At 47.0% G+C, this 15,469-nt stretch overlaps 1 protein-coding gene and 1 non-coding gene across 2 annotated transcripts in view; one reads left to right on the top strand and one right to left on the bottom strand.

The window, feature by feature from the left end:
- Window positions 1–14,317, top strand: part of GALNT12 (polypeptide N-acetylgalactosaminyltransferase 12) — a 35,006-nt gene extending 20,689 nt beyond the window's left edge. The window contains exons 4-9 of the mRNA XM_081804079.1: window positions 1,468–1,669; window positions 3,040–3,216; window positions 5,226–5,357; window positions 10,698–10,811; window positions 11,772–11,918; window positions 13,891–14,317. Coding sequence (XP_081660205.1) covers window positions 1,468–1,669; window positions 3,040–3,216; window positions 5,226–5,357; window positions 10,698–10,811; window positions 11,772–11,918; window positions 13,891–14,031 — 913 coding nt within the window. The 3' untranslated portion in view covers window positions 14,032–14,317. The remainder of the gene's footprint in view (window positions 1–1,467; window positions 1,670–3,039; window positions 3,217–5,225; window positions 5,358–10,697; window positions 10,812–11,771; window positions 11,919–13,890) is intronic.
- LOC115944855 (U6 spliceosomal RNA) lies at window positions 8,036–8,138 on the bottom strand. The gene has a single exon (XR_004079350.1). It is a non-coding gene; the product is annotated as a U6 spliceosomal RNA (small nuclear RNA).
- Window positions 14,318–15,469: the final 1,152 nt, after the last annotated feature.

Consider the following 15,469-nt stretch of genomic DNA (forward strand, 5'->3'; position numbering starts at 1 on the left):
GGGGCCAAGCCACGTCCAGCCTGGAAGGCCAAGGACAGGGCTTTGGACTTTACCCTGAGAAGGTAGAAGCCGCCGAAGGGATTTGAGCTGGAAATTACCATTGCCTGTTGCATTCTTTAAAGGTTGCTGGGTGCCACGTGGTGAGGGGCCTGCAGGGGGTGGGGCAGGGGGCAGGGACATCATTAAGAGGCATCGTAGTCTTCTAGGCAGGAAGGATGGTGCAGGAGAAGATGGAGGGAATGGAGGACCCCAGAGATGTTGCAGTGGAAGAATTGAGGGAGGCTGAAGGAGAATGGGGAAGGGAGAGGTTGGGTGATGCCCAGGCTTCTGTAGGAGCCCTGAGGGACATCCTACCCAACCTTTCACGGGTTTTTGTAAACTGAGGCTCATTGTAGGAAGGATCCCATCTAGGGTCACATATCCAGCTTGGGATGCTGACATGAACTCCCATGCCCCCACCACATGTGTACACATGAACTCAGGAATGTCGTGGGCAACTCCCCTTCCCTTCCTATAATATCCCTGGGCCTCAGTTTCATCACCTGTGAAATAGGTACATGCATATCCACCCTGCCTACTTCTTAGACTTTTAGGAATAACACACATGGAAGTGCTTTGTAGTCTAGAGCCTTCCCTTCCACAAGGAATCTTGCTGCCCTTTTCTCGTTGGCCCCAAGCTTGGAGCGCAGGGCAAGCCAATACTTTGTCAAGGGCCAGAAGTGCTGCTGGAAGACCTTAACATCTGCAGACAGTTAGACTCTTAATGAAGTATAGGTCTCCATTTCCGACCTTTTGCATCACATCTCCTGGTGGGTTGACCCTACAGCTTTCTGCTGTGGTAGGACAGAAGCCTTGGGCCCTTTCTGGAACCTGTAGTGGTTCTAGAGGAGGCTGGTGAGGAGAACATCAGACCGGCTGAAGAAGCAGGCCAATGCTAGCCGTCTGGGTCCTACAGAGGAGGCCACTCATGCAGGAGAGGAACGGGCCCTGGGGGAGCTTTAAGATGATGGACTTGCCTTTCGTGGTCTTCTATAGCCCTAAGGGCATCCGTGCTTGCCCGCCCTGTGACTGCACGGCCAAGGCCACCGCAGCCTGGTGCTAGCCATCCTCTTGGGGAGCACGTCTCTCTCCTTGACTTTCCTTGTTGTCTGTGCTTCTAGAAGGACAAAGTTTTCTCTCACCCTCAGGCCTTTGCTCATGCTGGTGTCTTCCTGGAGAACCATCCCATTCCTCTTCTCTGCCAACTCCCCTGTGTTCTTCAAGCTGAGCCCTACCCCCCACCCCAGGCCTCTTCCTGGGTGCCCCCGGGGCTCTGACTTGACCTGAGTGCTCTCACACACAGTGCCACTTGAGGTGTCCATGAGCTTCCCCAGGGCAGGGACTGTGGGACACATCTATGCCTTCAGGCCCAGCTTAGTGCCTGGCATGGAGTGTGAACTCAGGATGTACTTAGAGATGGATGGGCAGGCTGGAGGGCTCGGGGCAGGCAGGAGTTCAGCCGTGCTGGCTTCCTGCCGCTCACACTACAATACAGTTTTCACACTCTTCTAGGTCTCCAACAATGGCTGGAGGGCTGTTTGCTGTGAGTAAGAAATATTTTGAATATCTGGGGTCTTATGACACAGGAATGGAAGTTTGGGGCGGAGAAAACCTCGAATTCTCCTTTAGGGTAAGTATTCCAGTCTTCTCTTCAGACTCATTCTAACCTGTTCTGTCTCTCTGTCTCTCCCTCGGGGAGTGATGGGATTTTCCAGGAGACCCTGGTGGACTTTTCCCCCATGTTGGCAGATTTTATCTGACAGTGCTGAAAGATGATGGTAGAGGTACACACATCCCATAAACATGCTTGTCTTCTTGTCTGAACCTTTTAAAAAAAAATGTACTTTTCATAGATTTGGGGCAGGGAAGGGCCTTCCAAGTTACCTAGTTCTTTTCTCTCACTACAACTGGGAGGAGCTGGGGCCTGGACAGGGGAGGTGACTGGGTCAGGGTCACCCAGATAGTGAGTGGCAGACCCTGGGCTCAAACACAGGCCCCTGTGTCCCGATTCCATCTTTTGGAGCCTTGATCTGCTTAATTATTCATGAAGTACCCTGTTTGGTACAGTGACTTTCCAGCTTTGCCACATACAAGAATTGTTAGGGAGACTTGCTTAAAAAGGGCAGATTTATAGGTACAGTCTCCAGAAAGTCAGGTTTGATGGATTTTCAGTAGGGACCAGGAATCTGCTTTTTGGAATAAGCCCACCTACTGATTCTGCTGCGTATGACCCACAGATGCCCCTTGGAGAGACCTCCAGCATTTCATTGGGGTTTCCAGTTCACCAAATCCTGCATTTTGAAGTATCAAAAAGTTATGTCAATGTCTATACTTTTTAATAGAAAATTTTAAGTTTCAGTCATGTTTTATGTGGTTTCCTGCTTAGAAAGAGTTCATAAGAATTGGCCCTCCACTGAAGACTCACACCCCCCATTCTAAGTACCCTGGTCATACATCCTGGGGACAACGGGGTGTTCCCAGCCATTGGCCCCCGCATGAAATGGTCTCAGACAACTCAGCCTGTTGAGGTTTAGGGTGTGCTTTTAATGGTCTTTCTGCCTCTTCCCTAGGTGTCAGGCTGCTCTGCCTGCCTCTAGAAGCTCTTCCTTTCCCCCTTCCAAACCTCTCTTCTTACTTGCCACTTTCCTATCTTCTGTGGCTAGGAGACCAGGTAAAGAGCCTGTGTTTTACATGATGAGTAAATGGGTTCTGGTGAGGTCAGCTATGGGTACTCCTGTGGGTCAAGTGCATGAGCTTTAGTGCATGGACTTGGAGGTCTCACTTCCAATGGCTTATTCGTCTTCGGGGCTGTGTTCTTGCTCTTTGACTGCATTCTGTGTTCTGCGTGTGCTGGGGGAGGTGGCCTCCTGTCCCCTGGGGGGTGAGGCCCTGGCAGCATTCATTGTGATGTCTGTGTGCCCAGCCTCCTGGCTGTGGGCATTGTGGACCAGCAGCCCGCCCCCCACTCACCCACCGGCCTCCTCCCTGCTCTGTGCACAGATCTGGCAGTGCGGTGGGACCCTGGAGACGCACCCCTGCTCTCACGTTGGCCACGTTTTCCCCAAGCAAGCTCCCTACTCCCGCAACAAGGCTCTGGCCAACAGCGTCCGAGCCGCTGAAGTGTGGATGGATGAATATAAAGAGCTCTACTACCATCGCAACCCGCACGCCCGCTTGGTGAGTTCCCCGGCCCGCCTGCACCCCGGCTGGCCTCTGCACCCTAGCGGACCTGGCTCCAGAAATAGAGAATAAATCGGGCATCCATGATACCAGCATGGGAAACCTTTATTCCTCCACTTATAATAATACTTACAGTTGCTTCTCATTGGTCACAGTACTTACGGTCTGTGCGGTCAGCCCCAACCCTGATTTCCAGACTACTGAACCACTGCTCCTGGGGGTCAACAGGGCTGGGTTCCTGCATGCCTTTCGCAGGCTGACATGTTTGCCAGCTGATCAATACATAACTTGGTTTCGTGTGTATCTCGGTTGGAAGACATTACGAAGTACACAGTGTCGATTCTTCACATCGGACTCACGGCCAACAGCACTGTAACGCGTGAATGAAGCTCATCTCACCCACGTATTTTCTCCATCAGGCCCAGCGCAGCCTTCTTGCACCTAGGAACACTAGCCAGCCCTTCAGTGCCGTGCTCGGGGGGCTTTTGACCAGTGAAGTCACCAACACAGAGCAGTAAAACCTGGAAAATGTGGCACTAGGCGGACCCTGAACAGGACACTTGTTGACAGGATGGGACTGAAATGTGACCTCAGCTAGGAGCGTCCCATGGGACTGCGATTTTCGGCTGCTCTGCGCGTGTTTGTGAATGACGGTGAAGGGGTTGAACCACAAGTACTGATACTAGGGTTACAAATAAACTTCAGCAAGCAGGTCCACTGCTTCTGCGCTGGCCAGCTCTGCAGGCCCCGGGACAGGGTGCCCACCAGCATCTGCATAACTGAGAGGGCCGCTTGGCAAGATGAGGTGTGCTCTAAAACCTCTCGATTCCAGCCACTTGATGAAAATCTCTTCTTCTGAATCCTTAGCAGCCCTTCAAGATAGCTATGAAATTCTCATTTTTTAGATGACAGAACTGAAGCTCAGAGAGCTTGCCCAAGGCCTTGTGGGCGATGCAGGCAGAGCTGAGCCTGGGGCGTGTGCCCTCCCAGGGACCCTTCTCCCTGCTCTGCAGAGCCCTGTGGACCTGCCCCTGACCTCCCCCTTGGCCCCTCTCTGCCTCTGGGCTCCAGGGTCGTGGCTTCCTCTGTCCTGCTCAAGGCTGCAGGGTGGAAACATCCGCTCCTTCCCGTTGCCCAGCCTGGAAGCCCCAGTTCCCTTTTCCTGAGGGTTCCCAAAGAATAACGTGTTAGAGGGCCACCTCATATGCCTTTTGTCTGGATGCCCGGGACCCAGTGTTAAAATGGGTATTTGGTTGAAGGTGAGGACGCCATGACTCACCAAAGAAAGAACCACTGGGAAATAAGTAAAAAATCTGAAATTTTACTCAGCCATTTTCCTATCATTACCATTTTGCTAAATATTTAGCTTGTCAAATTTTAATACTTTAGCGTCATAGTGCATGGACAGTAATATGTCAGCGCTCAGCATCGCGCCCCTGGCCATGCTGAATAGACACTTGCTTTTATTCAGTTACGTGGAAGTTCTTAATCATCGGTCTGGTCCAGAAAACGAACCTTCTGCAAGTATTTATCATCGTGGCACTTTGCACTCACCGCTCTAAGTATATATTCCGACTTCAGTGTGTTGAGCACGTAAGGTTTTTGAGCACGATTACATTGAGGATACTTAACCTGTGTTTGAAAGTGGATGCTCAGGTATCAGCAGTAATTCAGCACGTCATGGTGTACATACTGTACGGATGTTCCCTGGTCTGTGATCACGCGGCCCCAGGACTCGGCGGCTCCCTGACTTCACGACCAGGTGCTTTGTGTCCTTCCCTTGTACAGCCGGCCACACCTGCCTGCAGCGAGGACACCCGAGAAGGCAGATGTTTGTGTAACAGTCTCTCCCGCCACGGTGATGTAGCTGTGTCTGAGGCCGTGCAGGGCCCAGCACACAGTAGGTGTTCAATAAATGCTGTTGAGGAAGGGAACATCCGAGGAGATGGGGCTTTGACAGGAAGTTCAGGACCCGCAGGGACTCACTGTTTTTGCTGTTTTCTCAGGAGCCCTTTGGGGATGTGACCGAGAGGAAGCAGCTCCGTGCCAAGCTCCGGTGTAAGGACTTCAGGTGGTTCTTGGAGAACGTGTACCCAGAGCTGCACGTGCCTGAAGACAGGCCTGGCTTCTTCGGGATGGTGAGTGAGGCGGGCCTGTGGCGGGCAGGGGCTTCCCTGATCGACAAATCCTGGCCAAGACAGGTCCCTTTTATGGGGACTGCTGGCCTTCCTCTCCCTCCTTCCCCTCCCTGCGTTCATGCACTGTCTTTCCTTCTCCCCATGTCTGGGCCTTGGGTCCAGAATGTCAGCACTAGAAGCCATCTCCAAATTGGTGAGTATAAGCCTCCCATTTGTATAGACGAGGAAACTAAGGCTCACTCAGTGCTTGCATGTCCAATGTCACATTACTTCAAGCTTCAGTGGCTGGACCAGTTAATAATCCCCAACTCAGGGATTCATAAAGGCAGTAGTGGAAGGAGAAGGGTCACTTCTGTTATTTCAAAGAACCTGAAAGAAATGTTTCTGGGATGAGGTCAACTAAAATGTCCAGTGCCTTTGGCTTTTGTGAGGAACTACACTAACTTAGGGAGGTCTCCTCTGCTGTGTGGTGTTGAGCAGAAGTGCCTGTGTTCTGTTCTCGAAGTCTGATAAATACAAAGCAGGACACTCTATGGTCGACTCATCTTCAACAAAGTAGGAAAGAATATCCAGTGGAAAAAAGCTATTCTCTTCAACAAATGTTGGGGAAATCGGACAGCCACATGCAGAAGAATGAAACTGGACCATCTCCTTAAACCATACACAAAAATAAACTCAAAATAGATGAGAGATTTAAATGTGAGACAGGAATCCATCAAAATCCTAAGAAACAACAGATGTTGGCAAGGATGTGGAGAAAGGGGAACCCTCCCACACTGTTGGTGGGAATGCAAGCTGGTGCAGCCACTCTGGAAAACAGTATGGAGGTGCCTCAAAAAGTTAAAAATATAACTACCCTATGACCCAGCAATTGCACTACTAGGTATTTATTCAAAGGGTACAAACAGTAATTCAAAGGGGCCCGTGCACCCAATGTTTATAGCATCAATGTCCACAACAGCCAAACTATGGAAAGAGCCCAGATGTCCATCGACAGATGAATGGATAAAGATGTGGTGTATACACACACACACACACACACACACACACACACACACACACACACACACCAGAATATTACTCAGCCATCAAAAAGAATGAAATCTTGCCATTTGCAATGATGTGGATGGAACTAGAGGGTATTAGGCTAAGTGAAATAAGTCAATCAGAGAAAGACAATTATATGATTTTACTCATATGTGGAATTTAAGAAACAAAACACATGAACATAGGGGAAGGGAAGGAAAAATAAAATAAGATGAAAACAGAGAGGGAGGCAAACCATAGGAGACGCTGAACTCCAGGAAACAAACTGAGGGTGGCTGGAGGAGAGGTGGGTTGGGGGATGGGGTTACTGGGTGATGGACATTAAGGAGGGCACGTGATGTGATGACTGGGTGTTATATGCAACTGATGAATCACTAATTTCTACCTCTGAAACTAAAAAAAAAAAAGAGAAAATTGCAAGCACATTGCATGGAATGTAAGTTCTCCACAACTGTGAACTAAATCAGAACCAATTACATCTTCAGTCATCTAAAAAAAAAAAAAACAAGTAAACACCATAAACACCTATCTCCTTAATATGTGCGGTCTCTTGATTGTTTTTAAGTCTCTGCCTCTTTTAATGAAATTTTCCCCTACTCACCCAACATATTTGTGCTTCTTAAGAGTATCTGTAACTTTCAGAATACTCCAACTTTAATATTTATGTGGAATTTACCCTGTGCTAGGCACTGCTCTGGGCATCGGGGGTTTGATGGTGGAAGGACAACCACTGTCCCACCATTAAGAAGTGTATTGTCTGTTAGGGGAATGGACATTAAATAAATAATCACACACACAGAATAAGTACAAAGCAGGCCATTAATGCATTAAATTCAATTTTCCTTGTGAAAATGTCCAAGCAGAGAGCATGGTGTAAGGAACCCTGTCCCGAAGAATCTAGAATCATCATGATATTGCCACTCTTGCTTTCTGTCTCCTCTGCTCCATCCTCTCTCGTTTTTCTTTGCTCAGGCTCACCCCAGGCATCCTGTCATTTCACTCCTGGTCACTTGTCACATGCACGTCTGTACGGACATGATCTTACAGGACCACAGACCATTTTCACACCCAGAGGAGCAATCATTTCTTCATATCCTTCACTATCTAGCCCTTATCAGGTTCCCCCAATTTTTCATATCTTTCTTGGGGTAGTTGGCTGGCTCCAACTGGGATCCAAACCCGGTCTACCATTGTGTTTGGCTGCCATGTCTTTCCTCCCATGGCTCTTTCAGCTGAGGCAGACCTCTTCCCTTTCTTCCCCCCTTTTACTAATACCTGTTGAAAAAACAGCATCTGTTGTCCTGTAGAGTGTCTCACCCTTGGAGTTACCTCATTGTTTCCCTGTGGTGTCTTTTAAACTGTGCCTCTCCCCACAGTTCTTAAACTGGAAATGAGGTCTAAAGGTTTGATTGGAGTGGGAATTGACCTTTTATGGCAGGAGCGCTTCACGGGTGTGCCCTGTGTTCCGACTGCGTCACGGGGGGGAGCACCTAACCTCTGGTCATCCTGCCTGTAGTGATGAGGGAGCCTGTCCTGGACCAGCTGCTCTCAGGGGCCGCTTCAACCTTCTCTCTCCTGTTTTTGGTGGCCGTTGATAATCATTGCCTAGACTCGTATTTCTTTTTTTCTTTTTAAATATGAAAGGCTTCACAGATTTACATGTCAGCCTTGCGCAGGGGCCACGCTGATCTTCTCCGTACTGTTGCAATTTTAGCATACATGCTGCCGAAGCGGGCCCTAGACCCGTATTTCAAATGGCATTGCCAAACGGTGCTTTTTCTAGTCCTTTCATTTCTTCTGTAAAGAAGAACGTTCCCTTGTTAACCAGGACAGTTTGATGTCTACGAAATTTAGAGTTCATTCAGAAAAGGCATAACACATTTTTAAGTCTTTTTCTTTATTTGCCTGTTTTTAGGGTAAGAGTTGGCACTCCACTTTCCTCCAGCTGGGCGGAATGGGTTGTTTTTGTTTGTTGGCTCATTTGCTTCTTGGCTTTTTCTTTTCTTGAGCATCATTGTAAACCAGTGGGTTTTTATATGGCCAGTGTTCTTCAATCAATTAACCTGTTGTGTGTGTGTGTGTTTCTTTGATCTGTTCAGGTTGCCCATCTTTGGCTGTGAGAATCTCTTTATTTTGACTTCTATGGTCTTGACTCCTTATAGTGGTTTGATCGCCTCCTTGATTCTGGTCACACTCATTTTCTACATCTGCTGCCATGCCTCCCGGAAGCCCCGACCCTTTCCGTGGGGAGCTGTGGTCAGAGCCCACAGTCTGGAGACCAGCGGTGGTCTTTGTCTCTAGGGCACGCTCCACAACAGAAACGTAATGCTAGCCACATAAGTAATGGGACATTTTTTAGTAACCATGTTTTAAAAAAGGAGCAAGTGAAGTTTATAACATATTTAATTCAGTATATCCTCAATATTAGCATTTCAACATGTAGTTGATGTAAAAATTTATTGAGATGCATTACTTCTTTTCATACTGAGTCTTGAAATCTGCTGTGTATTTTATCTTTACAGCATATTTCAGTGTGGACTTAGTCCCATTTCAGGTACCCTGTGGCCACACACCACCAGTGGTACCACGTGGGACAGCACAACACTACAGCTTTTCAGTGGGCAGAGAAAGGCAATGCATATTTTTGAGAAACAAATCGTGAGCTCATACTGATACCTCAAATTCAAATGTAGTCTTACAGGATTTTTTTTTCTTCTTTGATATTACACTTGTATTTCTTTTTCTTTTATTTTTTTGAAGATTTTATTTACTTATTTGACAGAGAAAGAGAGAGAGTGTGCACAAGCAGGGGGAGCAGCAGAGGGAGAGGGAGAAGCAGGCTCCCCGCTGAGCAGGGAGCCCGATGCGGGGCTCGATCCCAGGACCCCGGGATCACGACCTGAGCCAAAGGCAGACATTTAACCGACTGAGCCACCCAGGTGCCCCGATATTTGTATTTCTTTTTTCTTACACTGAAAATCTTAGTTTCAAAAAATATTCACATATTATTTGCTTTATCTTAAACTATATTTAAAGTAGTTTCAGAATAATAACACACCATTACCACTGACAGTGTGATACTGAATGAGGTTTAAGATTTCTTTGCAGATCTGTTTGTTTATAGAACATAGTTCACTAAGAAAATGTAATCAAATATGGGATAGTTAAAAAAAAAACTTGGAATGTTCTAAAGTCATTTAATGTTTCTTCTGTGTCTCACCAACTTGACATAGCTAGCTTGGTGAGTTAATCTCAGTTTTAATCTTCAGAGGTTCCCACCTCTCATTTAGTGTTTTTGTGGTTTGTTTCAAATCTTTCTGAACATAGGGAGCTCATTTGAGGTCAGGGTCCTTTGGTGGTCAAGACATGGCTAGATGACATTTGAACCCTTCCAAGTCTAAGATGCTCTGATTATTCTAAACATCTCCCGTTCCCAGATTCATTCACAAAGCAAAGAGACTCTAAGAACACGGAAGTCTGTGCTCTATGAGCTGGTGGACTGTGGAAACTTCTTTCTATATAGCTGAGTCTTATCTTCAGAAACAGACTAGTCAAGGGTGGACAAGGGCCAGGACAGGAGTGGGGTTCACAAGGAGTTCGTTGAGGGGTCTTTGAACTCTCCAGAAAGGGATTTGGAAAGGTATGTGTCTTTCCCTAGAGGCTCCCGAAAGGGAAGAGGGAGCATGGTTTTTTGCTCCTAGAATGTTTGAAGGGTTTTGGATCTAAAAGGTACCTGAGAGATGACATTAGATTAGACGGCATTGAGTGATAGAGCACTGGACTTGGAGCTGAGGTCCTGGATTCAGACGCAAGTGTCTCTACTTGTGTGACCTTGTGCGAGTCATTGGCTCTGTATGATGCTATTCTTGTAGTGTAGAATGGTGGACTTCTGATCTGTGGACTGGTGAGTCTCTCAGTCGGGATATCTTTTTGCAGATGCACACTCGCAGGCATCCTTGGGACATATTTGAGGCAACAACCCAGCTGTGCTTGGACTAGTGCAGCAATGAGGCTTCACTAATGAGAACTGGAGAGATACGAGCTTTCAGGCCATAAAGAATTAAACTGTCTGCAACTCAGATTTGTCATCTTAAAACGGGGGCTATGCTTCTTGCCTATGGTATAGAATGGGAAAGCACTTTCTAAACTTGAAATGCAAGGGGCTCTTACCCTTAAGTTCAGTTCGTGAGGCAGACACTCCTCTCTGATGGAGTCATTACCTTCACAGCCTTGGGTGGGATCGTATGTTGCATATAAATCTGGACCAAAATGCCACCTTTATGTTTTGTTTAGCTCCAGAACAAAGGACTGAAAGATTACTGCTTTGATTATAACCCTCCCAGTGAAAACCAAATCGTAGGACACCAGGTCCTTCTGTACCCCTGTCATGGAATGGGTCAGAACCAGGTAGGTGCTGCTTCTCTAGCTTGACATTCTTGGGCCAAGGGACAGCAGACAGCAGGAGGCTCTATGCTCAAGGGACTATTGGTAGGAATCTCTCCGTTTTAAAAAAATTAAACATTTAATAATAAAGATCAGAGTAAAAAAAAATTAAAAATAAAAAATAAAACATTTGGTATTTTTTGCATGATCCAGGTAATATATGCTTATTGCAGAACATTTGGAAAATACAAAATAGAAGCAGTAAGTGAATGACAGGTCCCAGCAACCGTCATAAGAATGAAGATGTATTTACTTCCCATCTTTTTGTATGCAAGGCCTTTGGATTATTGTTTGAAATAGTTATTATCATAATGTCTATACGTTTTCTATCCCATTATTTCCACTTACTTCATCATACTTTTCTTGTGTTATTAGACATCCTTTGAGACTATCATTCCTAAGGGCCTCTTGATAATCCTTCATGCGGCTATATTACTATTTAGTTATAACTGAGTCCCTGCCTGCCTGTCTTTGCAATTGTAAGTGACCCTGCCACTAACTTCTTGTCAGAAAAAAAAAAAAAAAGGAAAAAAAACAACAGATCTGCATTTCAGATGACTTCCTTAGAATTAATGCTTAAACAGAATTATGAGTTTTGATGCACAGTGCTGTGCAAAGCAGTGTTTAGGGCAATTGCCGGTGGCCTGGGCAGGTCTGTTTGGGTGAAGTGCTGAGCTTCAGGCTGGGCCGGGGAGCGAGTCCTGGAAGGTCTGTGGCCTGGAACAGGACCCCAGCCCAAGCAGGCGGATACACCAGCAGGGCGGGGCCCGTGGAGGACGGAGGAGATGAGGTGGCAGACACCTAGAGACGGAGGAGTGGGATTAGAGTTTCTTCCAACCTGGAGTCTCCCCAGGTTCTCGTCCAGCGATCTCCCTCTTTCCACATCAGACAGTAACTGGTGCATGTTGGTTGCTCCGTTTTTAGTTTTTCGAGTACACGTCCCAGAAGGAAATACGCTATAACACCCACCAGCCAGAGGCCTGCATCACTGTGGAGGCAGGAACGGATGCCCTCGTCATGCATCTCTGCCAGGAAACTGCCCCAGAGAATCAGAAGTTCATCTTGCAGGAGGTGAGCGAGCTGTCTCCTGCCTTCCGCGCTGTTGGTCCACGGGCTGCCGAGGGGGGAGTAGAAGTAGAGCTCCCCAGCCTAGTCCTCTCGGGTGTTAGGGGTGCAGCCACATACAGGAGACCCAGGACTTCCCCCAAGGTGCTAGCAGTGTGGTTGGGGTCCCGCTTCCAGCATCAGCACCCAGCATCAGTAGCGCTTTGGCTCCCGTCCAGTCGTCCCACCCTCCTTAAACCTGGAGCCACAGTAATGGAAAGAGGAGCTGTTGCAAACACATTCGAAGATGAAATGGGGTTGAAATGACGAAGGATGTGAGGTTAGACCCAGGTATGAGCTACTCCATGTCTGTAAGCCTCATTTTTCCCAGCTGTAAAATGGGAGCGATCATAGAGGACTAGATGTGTGGCAGAAATTGTCCTTGGAAACCATGAAGCTCTACAAGGATCAGCTGTTACTTGCAGGATAAGAAAATATCCTTCCGAGGGAGTTGGCTCTCCATCAGAATAGTTATTGTGGATTTGAAACCGGGTATTATTTCAGGCCTGAGAGGCACTAGCCGCCCCCCCTGCCCCGCCCACACACACACAACCGTAATGGGACTCGTGAATCCGTCAGATCCTTTGACTCACGAAAAAGCACATGAGGGAATAAATCCAAAGAAAATAATTCACAAGAAAAAATTAGTTCTCTTTTATCTCCATAGGAAGCTTTCATTCCCAGCCTGGCTCCAGGGATGGAAAGATTGGTCTCTGTTGCTTATAAATGGGTTAATTCTCAGTATGATTAGAAGCTGGAGTCCATTTTCCTGTAGACGATATTATGATTAGCACTGAAATCTGCAGGCCACCTGGACAAGCCTTGCACTATGGTGCTATCCATCTGATATTAAAAATAAGAGGGAAGACACCCCCGGTCTGTGGTTCTCTGCAGCGCCTGCCCCCGTCTCCTTCTCTTCTTTCTTCTAGCTGGAAGCTGTTTGTAAGCCCTCGAGGAAGAGTCATGCAAGCTAGAAATCATAAAATTGGTTTGAAATGTCATTAAAATTTTATCTTAAATTTCAGTGACCATTTAAGGAACAGTACGTTTCCTTAGCAGGGTGGGAGAAAGGAGGCTGTATTTAATCATTTTCTTTCTTGGTACTCTGAGGGCAACTTGGGAGCTCTCTTAAGGGTTTGAAAGGTTAATATTTTTGAGATTCTTCTGCATATAATTCTATTTCCAAAGTTTCTCTTTCCCTAGAACAGATATGTCACTCATTCTGCCCATTTGCTCCTCAGCCACGATGAAGTTCCCTGGGGTGTACAGCTTACGACAGAGACAGGTGGAGGGGAAAAAAACTCCAGGACCGGGGGAGAGGCTTGCTGAGTTAACTCAGCAACAGTTGAGAAAAAGAAGAGAAGGCATTAAAGAAGACCATGATCTTTGGGGTTGGGGAAATGGGCATGGTCCCACAGAACCCATGTCCTCGCTAGTGACTTACCCCCTCACCCAGCTGTTCTCTGGCTGAGCTGGGACTACAGCCAAGTTTCCTGAGTCTGCATTTAAAAACCTAAAAGAAAGAGATCACCAGGGATGTAATTAGTTGACCTGAGGGAAGTGAAAGAGGTTAATAAGAGATCTCTTTGATCCTGATTTCCCTGAAGGAAAAGAAGAGCAGTAGGGAGGAGACATGGAGTCTGACAGATCCCCAGAGTGGCCAGCAGGTGGCACCACCAGCCCTGACGGTGGAGTTGGGGCCCCTGGAGCTGAGCTTCCGGCTACAGGGGAGCCTACCACACCTGCACACGCCTGGCCCTTCCTATGTACGCATGGTCCCGAGTCGCCTTAGCGCAGGGCAGACACTTAGAGCTCACTAAATGCTTCTGAAGTGATAAAAATCACCTGAGCTCTTAAGAACACATTGTAAGGAAAAAGATATTTTCTGGGGAATTATTTGCATTTCTCTTACATATCCATAGTTTATTATCTCTTGTAGGATGGTTCGTTATTTCATGTACAGTCCAATAAATGCATTCAGGCTGAGAGGAAGACGTTCAGTAGTGACAGTTTCGTACCCCTCTTGCGGGACTGCACCGACTCCGAACATCAGAAATGGTTCTTCAAGGAACACATGTGATAAAGTGTCACGGTACAAGGAGCTCATGGAAGGAGTGGGAAGGCCCCTGGACTCTGCCCAAGAGAGACTTAGCAGAGTCCAGTGACAGACCCACCCCAAAGCTGGCTGCTTTCCTTTGATAAGAAAGTTACTTAAAACCTGTGAAAGTGATGTTGGATTTAAGAAGCTTTTTACTGATTTTGAAAACTTCAGAATTGCTCCTAAATACCCTATTTTCAAAGGGTAGTCATAAAATGTTAACTCTTGGTATTCAGAGAATTAAAACCTTTAAATATTTTTCTATCAAGATGTGTGTTCCTCTGTCGTGCATTTCAATTACAATCCCTGGCAAAAAAGGTAAATATTCTATTTTTGGTGTCTGCAAGGATTCCCAGGCATTAAGATGTTTGCGTGGGTGGAAATTAGACTCACGTAGCATACTCTACGTAAACTGACAACACCTCAAACATTGGGTTAGTTTTTTCTCGGGCGTAGACAGATGGACACTGGGAACATTGTATTGATTCCTTCACATTGTTGAGATATTCCAGGTTTATTTAAATAAGGAATGCTATTTGGTTATGTGTCACCACCATAGTCAAGACTCCAGCGAATGTCTCTGTTAGCTAAAGAGGACTAACCAAAGCTGAAATCTCAAAGGCACAGCACGACTTAGCGAGTCACCATCAGCTTCTGGCACACACGGTGGCCTCCAGACAATGCCTCGCTGTGTCATGGCTGGGGGCTTTCAGAAATCACCTCCGTGACTTTAAAACACATTCGTGTCATTTTATGTTTTAATTACACATTGGCATCCAGGAGAAATGTACTGTGCTATACGAAACACAGTTTTCAAATGTGTTCATTAATAGTATTTGGTCCTTACACCCGTGTTCAGTTCTGTGCTGTAGTAGCTGCTGCCGAACTAGCCCAGATCCACTTCTGGGATCTTGTCAACCTGATGACATCACTGTGAACAATTCAAAGAACAATAGGAAGACATTGCAGATCTTTGCTTTTGTAGCCAATCAGATGTGAGCGATGAAGACAGAGGTGTACTTGACTAAAAAGTATCAACCTGTGTGGCCTCGGGCTCTTTTTTAAAGCATCCTGCCTTCTCTGGGGGGTCCAGTTTAACAATCACCCAGAAGGACTCCTACTTACCTGGCTAGCATCAATCTGATGCCACTCTGAACTTCGGTTTCTTCTTCTGTAGAATGAGAATAATGAAACCAAGCGTGGAAGGGAGTCACGAGAATGAAATAACAGAGCAGATGTGGGCTTAGTTTAGTCCCTGGCATGCAGTATGGGCTAATTAAATTTCTAGTTTCAGGGGCGCCTGGGTGGCTCAGTTGGTTAAGCGACTGCCTTCGGCTCAGGTCATGATCCTGGAGTCCCTGGATCGAGTCCCGCATCGGGCTCCCTGCTCAGCAGGGAGCCTGCTTCTGCCTCTGACCCT

The sequence above is a fragment of the Leptonychotes weddellii genome, chromosome 14 (assembly GCF_054177405.1).
Source record: "Leptonychotes weddellii isolate Sample4059 chromosome 14, ASM5417740v2, whole genome shotgun sequence".
NCBI classification, from domain to species: Eukaryota; Metazoa; Chordata; class Mammalia; order Carnivora; family Phocidae; genus Leptonychotes; species Leptonychotes weddellii.